At 47.4% G+C, this 14,392-nt stretch overlaps 1 protein-coding gene across 2 annotated transcripts; it reads right to left on the bottom strand.

Annotated features, from left to right (window-relative positions):
- Positions 1-3,762: 3,762 nt before the first annotated feature.
- On the bottom strand, positions 3,763-6,312 carry LOC115940260 (uncharacterized). Of its 2 annotated transcripts, none has more exons than XM_031025928.2 (3): positions 5,949-6,312; positions 5,182-5,331; positions 3,763-4,306 (listed from the first exon to the last, which is right to left on the bottom strand). In XM_031025928.2, exons 1-3 carry the CDS (start codon positions 6,295-6,297, stop codon positions 4,176-4,178), a joined length of 630 nt encoding a protein of 209 aa, XP_030881788.2. In that variant the 5' UTR covers positions 6,298-6,312; the 3' UTR covers positions 3,763-4,175. The 2 variants fall into 2 exon arrangements, with proteins under 2 accessions (XP_030881788.2, XP_081655279.1); XM_081799153.1 differs by having other exon boundaries at positions 5,182-5,325.
- Between the last annotated feature and the right edge of the window lie 8,080 nt (positions 6,313-14,392).

Here is a 14,392-nt window from a genome sequence, read left to right as displayed (position 1 = left end):
TGGGATCGACGAGGTCACAGGTGTCTCCCTTTTCAGCTGCTTGCCTCCTGAACCTTCCAAACTCACCATCGTGTGATTTCTTATAATTTTCAGTGTTCTGTGAAATCACATGGTTGCATTTTCTCAGAACTGTGTAAGACCACAAGCTTCAACAAACAGGAAGAGAAACCCAGAAGAAAACCATGACCTTTCCTTCACAGACGAAGTGTGGCCGGAAGCATTCATACCAAAGTTTTTAGGAGAAATAAGCATGTGAGCCCCATGCCCAGACACTTACCTTGGCCCCAGCTGGAGGTGAGGGCAGTTTGAGGACAGCTGTCCCTGGGGACAAGGAAGCAGGGAGCCTCGATCTCGAAGGCCCGGTAGGGGCCGAAGTCCCTGCAAAGGGGAGAACAGAGGGGCCAAGGTGGTGGTGGAGGTGGGGGTCCTGGAGCGGAGCTGGAGTGTCAGCAAACACAGTGTCTGGACAGCTAGAGGGGATATAGATATAAATATCCCAGGAGGGGGATATCCCCAAAGGCCCATCTGCTGTACAGTTTGGGGACAGTGGCCAGGGACAACATAATTAAATCACTAGTACCAGCTGAGGCTGAGGACATGTGGGTGGTTCACATTGCTTTTTGCCCAGAACTCTTTAACTAGTGCATGCCCTTTCTTGTTTAAAAACTGTGACCCAGGGGCCCGTGGGTGTCACAGTTGGTTGAAGGTCTGACTCTCGGTTTTGGCTCAGGTCGGGATCTAAGGGTCGCGGGATCAAGTCCTGTGTTGGGCTCCGACGTTCTGCTTGGGACTCTCTCTTCCTCTCCCTCTGCCCCACCCCCACCTCAAAGAAATATTTAAATCTTAAAATACACACACACACACACGAAAAAAAACCACATGACCCAGAACTTCAAGGCTACGGGCACTATTGGACATTTCTAGCTGGATGCTGGGGATGCGGCGGGAGGGAGGGCATGGCACAGTCCTTGGTGGGTCTAGAGGGCCAGGCCAGGGCCATAGGAACAGATAAAGTCTGAGTCTTAACTAAATTGAGTCATAATTTTGCCTCTGTAAAGCAGTGTGACTCAGGACGGTGCTTGATGCTCTGAGTCCGCACGTCCCCACTGGCAGAGCAAACACAGAAGCCTTTCCGAGTCCACGATCTGAGGGGAGGAGTCCAGCTGGGCGTGTGTGTGCAGCATCTTTGACAACCACGGGGGCTCTTCAAATCTAATGACCTCTTCTCTGGCTCAGGTGCAGCCAGGAAGAGAACCTTTGAGGCTGCTCTCTGCTTTGTGACCCCTGCTCCGGAGTGTCAGTCAGATCACTTTTCTCCGGGTGGGAAGAGAGCTAGGGGACCAAGGCTCTGGGTTTGAAGGTGGGGGGAGCATGTGCACAGCCCACCCCCTCAGTTGGGACAGCACAATCTCTCCCCTGGCTCACTGGGAAGCAGGGAAACAGGCCTCCCCTGAGCAGGTACATCTCCCAAATTCATGACACCCTTTCCTTCCCTCAGCCTGTCCTCCTCACCTGCCACTGATATGAGTTAAACCCTGGGCTCACTTTTCTCCCCTCCTTCCCCCATTTTTCTCTGTCTGCACTACCTCCCTACCTCCCTCCTTCTCTCCCTCTGGGTGGGAGAGGTTCAGGCTCTCCCCTGAGGCAGAGTCTCTGGTCAGCGAGGCATCTTGTGCTCCACAAGTTACAACACCCTCTGCCCTTCTCAATCTTCTCTGTCTCCCTCAGGATCAGGAATAAGACATTTATGCTCAGATCCCTCCCAGATCAGCATGAGTGCCAACTAGCAGGACTAGGAACATAGAGACCAAGACCACAAGGACCAACCCCCCAACCTCTGCCCTCTGACCTTTCCACATCTGGGAGAGATAGGGTAGAAGAGGAGATAAGGAGAAGCTGGGCATCCTGCTGCCTCCATGAGCAGGTGAACACTCTGACCAACATCACTATCTACCTGTGCTTCGATCCTTAGGAAACACTCAGAGCTATGAGCACTTTCTTGCTGGCCCCTCCTCCTCTGGGCTCCAGTTGGCTCAACATCCCAGAGAGTGGGGGCGTCTGGAAGCAGCTAGTTTGCATGGTATTTCCTTTGGTAGACCGTCTGGGAAGAAGACCTGCCCCCCAGCAGCCTGCACTACAAGTGAGTCCAGTCTTGGCATGTCTCAGAGTATAGGGGCAGCAAGGCCGGCAGACACGCTCTGACCAAGAGACAGGTGTTAACCCCGGCTGCCCCTAGTATCTGAGGCATCAGATGGATCAGCTAGAAAATGAGCACTTATGACACCTCCTTCCTTCCTTAGGTATAAAATTTGAGTTGTACAGGTCATGAGAAAGTTCCTAGCCTGTCCCCATCCTTCCCACAGACCCATTACACAGCCTTGTTTGGCAAAATATAGGACCAGGGATAGCATGGCACATTGGTCCAACATTCAGTGGAGTTGTGACAAAGACCTAAGAAACCAGGAGGGGGCTCAAGCTCATCTGAACTGAATATAATTTACTTATACATGATTTGGAGGGCTCTCTGAAAGTTTTCTTGGGCAAAAAGTATAGGTGGAGTAGGTATGGATTTATTGGTACTATAATCTGGGGTCCAAGAAATACCTCATTTCTCATTCTCTTAAAATCATACATAATCTGACACCCCACTACCCGCCCCCCCGGATGCTAAAACAACCATCTCTGCTATTTCAGGTTCTCCCCTCCTCTCACTACCATCAGGAGGAGTTTCTAAAAAAGACACACATCAGTGGAAGTTTGAAACATTCACATCATGAATGTTTGCCTGAACTTAGAGCAGAAATATTTGACTTTGCTGGAGCTCCTGGTCCCTGTTTTGGCTTCATGCTTGGGGCCTTACTGGTTCCTGCCAAGTCTGAAATCCATGGAGAAGAGGGGCCACCTCTCTGTTTAGACTGTGTCCCTGTGAGGTCACCCACTCATTCGGGCGCTGTCAGAATCAGGGTGGAAAGAAATGATCCCATACTCCCACAGCCCCCAAGGCATTCCCTCCTCTCCTCTCCTCCTCTCACCATCTAGGAAATCCTGCCAAGGACTTCAGGCTTCAAAATAAACCAGCAAGTGGGGGAGGATGTTCTCAAACATCTTCTGTTTGTGCCTGCCAAAAACTCGCCCTGAGGGCAGCCATAAAATGGACTGGAAACTTCCTAGAAGAAAGTGGGAGCTATTTTGAGAAGGGGAGAGAGGGAAAACAAAAGGAGTTTGGTATGTCAGCTAGGAATCCTGCCACAAAATGGTTTTTGTCCTTAAGGTGAATTTTGCACAAAAGGAAAAGAAGTTTTAGGGGGGCTTCCTAAAGCAATACCAGCCAGCTGGCAGATCCCCTGCTTGTCTCCCATCTTCAAGTGAGAGCAGAGGGGCTGCACAGACACCCCTGGGCGGGGCAGAGCCCCCTGGCCTGGGGGGAGCTCCTGGGACCAGTGCTGGGCGGCCTTTGGGAGATACTGGAAGTCTGTGTGGGAAGTGGAGGAAAAGCTTGCCATCTACCAGTGTCATTTGCAATCTCTAGGTCATCCCCCATCCTGTCCCCACCTCGGCCCCCTGCGCTTCCTGCCAGTGACACACATAGGTCATGTAGCTGCTCTTGTCATTCTTTGAAGAACTCTCCACTCATTTTGCTAATCATAAATATTTCACATTACAGAGCCCATTCTCCCAAATACACTGTTGGGGAGGAAAAAATTTTATATACCCTTCTAGATTCTTATAGGTGGTCTAAGAATTAAATTGACAGGAGTCAGATTAACAGGGGGAAAAAAATCAAATTTACTGATGAACATATGGGGAATTCACATAAACATGAGATTCCAAGGACAGTTAGGCAAAATGATATATTTATGTTTTCCTGAACTAAGGAGAAGGGGTAGGGGTCTGGGACTTCAAAGGGAAGGAAAGCAATTCACAGAGATATGGAAAAGGGTAAGGGAGGGTTGGAGGTACAGAGAGAGAAATGGAGGGGACAGGAATCAGAGGCAAAGAGCAGCAAGGGCGATGGGAAGCAGAAAGCCTTGATCTGGTGGGTGAAGCTGTGCAAATGTCAATATCCAGAGCTGAGGAGGAGCAGGCTTCAGGGCTTGAACAGTGCTGGAGCAGGGGGACCCCATCCTTTGAGGCTACAGGAGCACAGAAAAGGGCTAAATGAGTAACTGAGCAGGTCAAAGAAGGGCCAACTCTGTACAATCGTTTACAGTGTCATGGTGGGATTCAAAACCAGTTTGAGCCCTTGATCTCAAGAAGGGCACGGAGATGTCCCCACGGTCCTGGTATCCATACAGGAGACTGTCATCTGGAGAGAAAGACAAGAAAAGAGGATCTCTGATTTGTGGCCTCCAAGATCAAGTGTTTCCCGCATTCGAGATAGATGATATATATTTGTTGAAAGAATGAGTGATTCAGCCAATGGGAAGAAACAGTTCATGGTCCTGAGGAGTCAGGTTGCCAGGTAAGAAGGGACATCAGCCACCTGCAATGGCAGAGGGGGGCCCCTAGTGGGCCATCTTCCCCCAACCCCTCACCTTGCCCCCAAGGCCTCAAGTTCTCACAAGCACTACCACAAACAAACTCCATTGCAATTTTCATCCCAGTCCCTCCCATCCCTGGGTCTGCATGGGGACTCCTCAAAGACCCAGGTGCCCCTCAACAAGCCCTTTTCCCTCTGATAACTCTGTTGGTCCAGTCAAGGGCCAGTGGCAGTCCAGCACCAGATCCAGGAAGCTTGTGCAATATTTTGTTTTTCCCAAAGGATTTTACAGCCCTTTTTTCACTATCATATATATGCTTAGATGACATTTAAATACTGCTACATTGATTTCAGCCCTTGGCTCAAACAATGGAAGCATTAATTTTGCAAACAGTGCTAGAACCCTAATCTGGGATAGCTTTCCCAGGGCTTAAGGGTGCAATATGCAAGGAAGAGCCAAATGCCAAGCCCTGTAAGGAAATTCCAGATTATAATTCCAGGAAGCTGATAATAGAAATTTAGTTAAAACCACCACCCATGGAGAAATCCATGATGCATTCTGGCCATGACTCCTTTTGTAACTTTTAAAGGAAAAAAAGAACCCTTCCCAATCTCTCTGCTATTGACCCCAGGGCTCCTGAGAGCTACCTCCCTCAAGGTCAGGTAAAGGCCACCAAGGTGACAACTCAGACCCCACTTACCTTCATCGTCTGTCCTCAGAGAGCTCTGTTGGCTCTCTTCAGTCTGGATGGCACTTTGCCCATCTCTGAAAACCCCATATTCACCAATAACCATTTGGGCGTTGAAAAACATACCCATGTTGAAGCTTACATTCTGGAAATAGTCTAGAACTGGAAAGTGAAACAGACATAATGAGGCTGTCTGGGCCCTGCCTTCCCACAGGTCAGGAGGGTGCACACCCTCTGAGCCACTGGCATCCTGGACAATGGCCAGTTCCCAGGCCCGATGAGGTAGCTGAAATCGGGGGATTTCTGGGTGCTTGGTTCACACCTGCGAGTACTGACAGGATCCCCCCTCCTCCCAGGGATGGACTGTGCTGCCCGGGCAAAGTCGGGTCCTACCCTGTAGCTCCTCCAGCCCCACTCATATGGCCCTATGACCATCTTCCCAATCCTTCCCGAAAGGCAGCCCACATTGCCTTCACCACCCACAAAACTTTCTTTGCTCCTTTTCAACTCAAATTTAGGGTCAGCAAGAAAGCCTGAGGAACTGGGGAGTGTCAGGGATTAGAACTGCAGTGGGAAGGAGGTGAAGTAAAATTGGGAAGGGGAGAGGAAGGAGAAAGGGAAAAGCAGGGACAAAAGTGGAGGAAACAAAGGGGAGGGGAGGCAGAGAGGGAGGAAACCCAGTGGAGTGAGGGGGCGAAGGCTGTGATGCCCTCTGAGGTTAAGGTTAGGCCCTTGTGCCTTGCTCTTCACCTCCCCGGGGCCACCAATTCACAACTCACCTTGAGCTTGTCCCCTAGGTCCTTCATGATGCCAGCAGGGCGTCTTCGCTGCAAGTAGTGCAGTAGGAGGGGGAAGGACAGCAACAGCACCATCGGGGGCAGCAGGAGCAGCAGTGGTGGGAAGCCAGGTCCCATTGTGCCTGAAGGACCAGGGCGCAGAAGGCAGGTCAGAGCCACCGGCACGCAGGCCCTGAGTATGGGGCTTTACAACCCCAGCTGGGAGGGGCCACCAATGGGAGCGGAGGCAAAGGGCTGCACGTCCAACATAGAAGGAGCAGAGTGGCTGGTGGGAGCCCAGCGTTCCTGCTTGCCTCGCAGGGGCGGGGCACACCACCAAATAGTTTCTCATCCTTAGGCCACTTGCCTGAGTATGCTGTGAGCCCAGACTGAAATCTCATTTCTCGGAAATGGATACGTGCCTTGACTGTTGCAAAAACAAACAAAAAAAAACCCCACTACAGTGAACATCCCCTTTGACAAAAGAGCAGTCTAACAACAAGGGGCTCCTCCTTAGCAACCCTAGCAAGGTCTAGCCCCAAAAATTTTCCCCACCCTAAAACAGCAGTACTCACCTCCTCAACCCGAATCTGGAACTAGCCCACAGCCTGTAAGCTGTAAGAGGGCTCCAGCCTTAGCTGGTGATGCCCTCTGCAGGGTTCTGTTGCCACAATAACACCTGTGTTTGCTATAGAGGCGCCGTCTCCCTCTCCCTCTTTCTCTCTTCTCAATCCCTTGTCACAAGTGTTAACCTAAGGGGTTTATCTTCCATGAAGGCTGCATTCCAGACTAGAGATTGTGGGTTGTTTATATGCTGAGGAATGTAATTTAAAAACACTGATCTGGGGGCGCCTGGCTGGCTCAGTCTGTTAAGTGTCTGCCATCAGCTCAGGTCATGATCCCAGAGTCCTGGGATCCAGTTCCGCATCAGGCTCCCTGCTCGGCGGGGGGTCTGCTTCTCCAACTCCCTCTGCCCCTCCCCCACTCCTGCTTTTTCTCTCTCTCTCTCAAATTAATAAATAAATATCTTAAAAAAAAAACCCAAAAAACAAAACACTAATCTGGAGGGGTGCCTGGCTGGCTCAGTGGGTAGAGCAAGCAACATTTGATTTTGGGGTTGTGAGTTCAAGCCCCATGTTGGGTATAGAGATTACTTAAGTCAAAATCTTTAAAAACAAAACACTGATCTGGGGGGGAAAAAAAAGTTTTGTAGCTTTGGCTTCAGGCTCCACTGCACTCCTAGGCACACCCCAGAACTTGGGTCCACCCTTACCCAAATGCAGACCTCAAGAATGAACATATCTGCTCCCCTCCTGCATTAAGCTTCTCTCCCAACTTAAGAACAGGAAACCCACTGAAATGGAGGGCTTACCCCATAGGGGTATAATTATTCCCCAGCCCACCTCTGAAGTCTGAAGAGGCTGAGTCAACTATGCCATCCCAAAACAGCATATGACATTGATAGAGAACTTGCTATGTGACAGACATACTGCTGAATACTTGAACAATATTGATGAGGGAGCAGAAGGCAAGCTGAGGACAAAGCACAAGCTGACACCCCACAAGGCCCCACCCCCAGGTGGGACATATGTGACATTCCTCAGGCACTTCCCGCTGCCCTAAAGCTAAGGGAAGAAAAGACAAATGGTTAATTTACAGAGATTACACTCCTGGGGGTCAGGACTCTCCCTCAGTTTACAAATGTCTCAGTGATTTACAAGAAAAAAACATTCTTTTTTTTTTTTTTTTTAAAGATTTTATTTATTTATTCATGAGAGACAGAGAGAGAGAGGCAGAGGGAGAAGCAGGCTCCCAAGGAGCAGAGAGCCCGATGAGGGACTCGATCCCAGGACCCTGGGATCATGACCTGAGCTGAAGGCAGACGCTTAACAATCTGAGCCACCCAGGCGCCCGAAAAAAACATTCTTTTTTTTTTTTTTAAAGATTTTATTTATTTATTTGAGAGAGAGAATGAGAGACAGAGCACGAGAGGGAAGAGGGTCAGAGGGAGAAGCAGACCCCCCGCCGAGCAGGGAGCCCGATGCGGGACTCGATCCCGGGACTCCAGGATCATGACCTGAGCCGAAGGCAGTTGCTTAACCAACTGAGCCACCCAGGCGCCCCCCGAAAAAAACATTCTTATCAATAACCTAACTTCCAGAAGGAAACTCCCAACACTTTTTTTTTTAAGATTTTATTTATTTATTTGACAGACAGACACAGCGAGAGACTGAACACAAGTAGGGGGAGTGGGAGAGGGAGAAGCAGGCTTCCCGCCAAACAGGGAGCCCAATGCGGGGCTCGATCCCAGGACCCCGGGATCATGACCTGAGCCGAAAGCAGATGCTTAACAAATGAGCCACCCAGGCACCCCTCCCAACACTCTTAATGTTAATGCTTTGCTAGAGGGAAAAACAACCTTAACTTGACAGTGGCAAATCCCCAATATCTTGTAGGTCCTCTTTAGCATAGGAAAATCCTTTTGAAAATCCTTTTTCCTTACTCCCAACCCCCAAGTATATAATCAGCCACCCCTCACAACCCTGGGGCAGCAGCTCTTCCTGCCCAAGGGTCCTGTCCCCATGCTTTAATAAAACCACCTTTTTGCACCAAAGAATTCTTTCTTGGCCATCAGTTCTGGACCCCAACAACACTACTCCAAAACCACATCATTTTGAGCCCAACATGGGGCCTTTGAGTCTTTTCATCTAAACTCTGAGCTTTGGTGCAAACTTGGGGAGTACTTTCTCTTCTTGTCCTTTACTCTCATTTCAGGGGCCCTTCAAGGAGTACGGTCTTATTGGAACATTTTCATGCCCATTGCTCAGACTGCAATCCTCTAGCCCGTGGCTGCTCTATGGGGAGAAGAAGACTGCCTTTTGGCTAGAAGTTAGTACCCTGGCCGGGATGGTAATAAGACCCAGAAACTTGGTGCCCTCTCTTTATTCTTGTCCTTATGCAAAGTCGTCTGTCTTGGGCACGGGACAGCCACCTAAGTCACCAGGACGACTGCCAATCTTAAGATTCCCGTGTGAGGTTTCCGCCTCATTGGTCTAATGTGATCCCCTTTACATCCCTGGTCTAGCCACTTCTGGCTGGAGATCTCAGTTTGGAGCTGGCTGAAAACAGTACCCGACTGAATTAAAACCCAATGGGGGACCAGTTTCCTAGGGACGTTGGCTATGAGGACTACACGGGTTGGAATGTTGCTTAGATCATGTGGATTTCTATCTTCCCATCAATGTCTTCTACTAACTACTTAAGTTACAAAATTGGGTACTTTCCTCTTGTAAAACTTCTCTAGTGTATTCCATGGGTTAAAAACGGTGGATTCTAAGTCACCTTCACAACAAGGCAACCCAAGGTGCACATGGCCTTCACAGCAGGGCCCTCAGCAGGGCAAGCCAAGGCGCACGTGGCCTTCACAGCAAGGCAAACTTGGTCCATACCCTGGCACCCATCATAGACAAGAATGCGATGGGGAAGCGAGGGGAGGGCCGGCTTCTCTCCTACAGGGCATTTACGGCAGGTGGTGATCATAGCGATTTCATTCGAGGGATACCTCAGGTCGCTATGACACCAGGAACATCTGACATATCCTGCACGTGGGACACCACCCAGTAGTGGAGGTGGGGGGGCTGGTTTTCTTGATAATGGACGTTCTCTATTCAATCCCCAAGGACTCTCCCTTGGGATGCCTTTTATCCCACTGGAAACAATTCGGATTGCAAAATTTAACCAAGGTACTGCATGACCTCAGTAAGATCTATCAGATCTCTTCTGCAGGAAACAGGGCAAACGGACCTAGGGTACCTTCATTATTGCTCATACGTAGGCCTTCATTGCTCTATACCCGGACCTAAGGGCCTCTTGCAGAATGTGTTTGCCTGAATGTGTCAGCTAGTAAACTCCCTCCTGACATACTGGATGATAATTACCTAAATAGGCCTCCTGCGAATAAACCCAGGTTGCTGGAGGAAACACAGGCCCTCCCTAGCAAAGGGGACTCTGAGTTTCTCTCTCTTTCATTATTCCTCCTAATAGATCCAGTGGTATGTGGGGGCTTCTCCCTCATTCATTTCCTGGGTTAATGGCTATAACTGGAATCAAAATTGTCCCTGCTTAGTCTACCTTAGGACGATGACTTTAAGGAATATTCCCAGGAGCTGCTGAAACTCCCTTTGTTTCATGGAAATTCCCTGTCTTCTTTGGCCTAACATGGACTGCCTATTTCCTTTTGTTGGTGGGAAACCATGATGTCTGCTCCTCTGTGGAGCTGATGAGCTCTAGAACCAGGAACCCTTTCTCTGCCTTCCGGCGCCACTTTGCCTCTTCTGTTTCCCCCTCTCTCCTCCCGTTTCTGCACCTCCTTGGGTTCAGTCTGCATAACCAGATTCTAGACCATCCTCGGTGCCTCCAGCACCATGGATCTTCCTCCTCCCCTCTCCATCAAGGAGCCAAGAAGAGCACCCCCTGGACTTAACACCAGTGTCCCAGGTAAACATTGACAATGGGGAACAACAGACTTTTAAAAGCAGATCCAGGTGAAACATAATTCGGTATTTAAACTAATTTAAGTTTGTTGGTTTAATGAAGATAAACATGTCTTTATTTTTTTTAAAGATTTTATTTATTTATTTGGGAGAGAGAGAAAGAGCACGAGAGGGGGAGGGTCAGAGGGAGAAGCAGACTCCCTGCTGAGCACTCCATCAGGACCTGAGCCAAAGGCTGTCACTTAACCAACTGAACCACCCAGGTGCCCGATAAACATGTCTTTAAAGGTATCAACATTAAATGTGAAATTTTTATTCTGTCGAGATTTGCTGAAGGTCAAATAGGCTCGTGTTATGTCTGTTGCAATTTGTTAGCAAAAATATGACTTAAATGATGGTTAATTGTCTCAAAGTTTTCATGGGTAATTGTTAAGACAGCTTCCAAAGTCTTTGGTAACCTGAAACCTGAAAGTTTTGCTTGGATGATAAATGGGATTGAATTCATTGGAAATATAGGTCTTTTACAAGGATAGGGTGCTAAAGCATTGATTACTGGACATAGGTTTGTGCTTTTGACTTCTTATTGCAAAGAAACTAAGAATATTTGGGCCTGTTGGTAAACATGCTTGGTGCTTAACCAGTTCATAAAATTGCCGTCTAAAAAGTTTTGGTGCAGGGCGCCTGGGTGGCTCGGTTGAGCGACTGCCTTCGGCTCAGGTCATGATCCTGGAGTCCCGGGATCGAGTCCCACATCGGGCTCCCTGCTCAGTGGGGGTCTGCTTCTCCCTCTGACCCTCTTCCCTCTCGTGCTCTCTGTCTCTCATTCTCTCTCTCAAATAAATAAATAAAATCTTTAAAATAAATAAATAAAAAGTTTTGGTGTAACAGTTCACAATTGGGTACTACTTAGTTTTCACTGGAGACTAAGGTTTCTACAAGTGCAAAATTCTAAGTGTCATTAAAACTGATGCAAATAAGGGAAGCAACTCTGTATGTGTAAGAAAGATAAAAGGAATGGAAATGCATTTTTGTTGAAGGTAAAAGAAAGTAATTTTGTCCTAAATGAGACTGGTTGTTTGGAGAGAAATGGCTTGGGACAAAATCTGAATGTAAGGAAAGCTGTGGAAAGTTTGTGAAGGGAAATCTTTTGGAAAGGAATTTTAGGTGTGGTCAGAATGGACTAAGATTGAAATGAATGGATTTTGAAAGTACTATGGCATAAGATTGAAATTCTGCCTCTTTCCCTGTTCAAAAGGCAGGGTTTTCTTGAATTATTGGTCTGCTCTTGATACAACGTAAACAGGTTTTTTTCTCTTTTGTGTGCCCAGAAAACCAATCTCCGTAAGTGTTCTTTCTTCTGTGACGATTATGGTCATTGGCATAAGTTCAATAAGAATCTTTTCTCCTTGTAACAGGACACCACTGGAAACACCGGTTATTTTACCAAGGCTTTGACGAGAATGTCATATTTGAGAGGGACTCACATAGACTCATATATGACCATACAGCTTTAAGGAACTAAAATTGACTTTATGAAACCTGGAGCCAGAAAGCCCCGTGGAACTGTTGACGTGATACCTTGCTTAAAGAATTCCCAGCAGCCTCACCAGGTGAGTAAAGAATGTCACTTCCTGGCAGGTGCTAGAACCTCAGGATATTTTGGTGACCTCGAGAAGAGGAATCCACCCAAATCTACAGGTATGGCAGGCATGTCTGGCAAGCACTTGGCTTGGCTTCTGGCCTGGAGAGGCTACTAAAAGTTCAACCTAGAGATTCCTTGTAAAAAGTTCCAGCAAAGCAGATTCTGAAAGATCTATATGATCAAGCACTATTCTTGCTGAGCTTATGTAAATAATTAGGCCAAGTTTGTTAAAATTGGACTTGTTTTATAAATAAATTAGTCCTGATTTGGCTATCTCTGAAAATATTTCAATAACACATCTTTGTAGATACTAGATTTTAAGCATTGAGACTCAAGAAAACTGGAATGAGGATTGCCCCAAAACAACCAATAGGGTTAAGTCCTTTTGAGTTACTATATAAAAAACCTTTTCTCATTGTAGACCTATCAATAGATAGAGACTGTAATGCTCTGTTAATTACTCACTTGAGGCTGGGTTAATTCATAAATCTCTAAATGAATATGCAAACCATATCCTCCTTAAACCTGATCTGATAGTTACTAGCAACCCACCCCATATAAACCCTGGAGACATGGTTTATTTAAAGGATTGGAAGTCTAACACAGTAGAGGATTTAACTCCAAAATGGAAGGGTCCCTACGGGGTCATATTATGTCCTCCCACTGCAGTAAAATTAGAGGGACACTCTTCATGGGCTCATATATCTAGAATAAACCTATAACTCCCACACAGGAGACCAATGAGCAAGCTAACATGCCTTCTTATTCCTGTGAGCCAGTGGAAGACCTCAAATTTCTCTTCAAAGGACAATAAAGGACTAGAAGAAAATTTTAGTTAACTACCAAAGGTCTCTTTATTTGGGCTTCTCTTTCTCATAATATTAACCTTATTTTGTTGTCTTTTCCCATGTCCCCCTGCCTGGTGCTAAGACTCCTTCACTGCCATAACTGCCAGCTGACAGATGGTCCTTTCCACTCAAGAATGGGTGTGCACCGTGGTAACCTAATGAGGTATTTAGTCTGTATGCCCTGTGCTAATATCCCTATGTTGTCTACCTTGGATTGACTGCCTCTGCCTTCGGTAACTCCTGAATATAAATTCCCCAACTGACCAATGTTGACCCACAGGTAGGGACATCTCTACACGCCTATTCAGCAGGAAGAAGTTACAGAAGATAAGACCTTCCACCCTCAGCAACCTTAAAGATTTAAGAGTCAAAATTGTTCAGGGGGGTATGATGTGGGAAACCAAGGCAGAAGGAAACGGTGATAAAATTAAATGTCCATATAACCTGCAGCCCATTGACAAATACTTGAGGCAGGCCGGATATAATGTTCTTCCAGGAAGCTCCCAACTGTCCTAATGTTAATGTCTTGCTAGAGGGAAAAACAACCTTAATTTGACCATAGCAAGGCCTCCTGTATCCTGTGTCTTCTTTAGCATATGAAAATCCTTTTGGAACTTCCCTTATCTTTACTACCCCCCCACCCGAAAGTATAGAATCAGTTGCCCCTCACAATCCTGGGGCAGCAGGGAGCAGAGGGTAACAGCTGCTCTTTCTGCCCACAGGTCCTATCTCCAAGCTTTAATAAAACCACCTTTTTACACCAAACACATCTCAAGAATTCTTTCTTGGCCATCGGCTCTGGACCCCAACATCACTACTCCAAAAACACATCACCAAGAGCCGCCCCATTAATATCCGAGGACCCGAAATCAGGATTCCTACTGCCAGAGATGGCTCCTTCAGATGCAGAAGGCCCCCAGCCCCTGTTCCACATCATGCACAAGAATGGACATGTCTCAGCAAAAATAATTTTCTGTAATCTACTCATAAGGTTTTTACTAAATGGTTCTTCTGGGACTCCCATTTAGTCTTAATCCTAGAATACTCTGGAGCAGGATGGGGGCCCTGCTGTTTAGGCCAGCCCCAGGGGATTCTTTCCTTTCTATTCCTTGAAGCTAATCCCTGACCCTCTTTCCAGTTTTCCAAGCTCCCTGAGGCCAGGGAGTGCCCCTGGCTGCCCTTCCCCAGTCCTTCCTGCAGTGGAAAAAATGGATGAGACCATGGTCAGCCTGTGGGGTGCTCAGGGACTCAACATTGTGCATTGTGCCTGAACTGGGGTGGGGGGGGACAGATAATGACAGAAACTTAGGATGGGAGACCATGCATCATTTTCATAAATATATTAATATAGTTAACATAATACACTTGAAAAAAAGTGAGTAAAACTTAATTGCTTTCATTCTTCTGCATGTGGCTGTCCAATTTTCCCAACACCATTTGTTGAAGAGACTGTCTTTTTTCCAT

The sequence above is a fragment of the Leptonychotes weddellii genome, chromosome 11, assembly GCF_054177405.1.
Source record: "Leptonychotes weddellii isolate Sample4059 chromosome 11, ASM5417740v2, whole genome shotgun sequence".
Lineage (NCBI taxonomy): Eukaryota > Metazoa > Chordata > Mammalia > Carnivora > Phocidae > Leptonychotes > Leptonychotes weddellii.
The sequence above is the reverse complement of the archived record's forward strand: the minus strand, read 5'-3'. Positions and strand labels throughout refer to the sequence as shown.

Coding starts and splice junctions, on each gene's coding strand:
- LOC115940260 (XM_031025928.2), bottom strand. CDS start 6,297: ATGAGAAACTATTTGGTGGTGTGCCCCGCCCCTGCGAGGCAAGCAGGA. Junction 5,332..5,948: donor ACCTAGGGGACAAGCTCAAG/GTGAGTTGTGAA, acceptor TTCACTTTCCAG/TTCTAGACTATTTCCAGAAT. Junction 4,307..5,181: donor TCTGAGGACAGACGATGAAG/GTAAGTGGGGTC, acceptor CTTTCTCTCCAG/ATGACAGTCTCCTGTATGGA.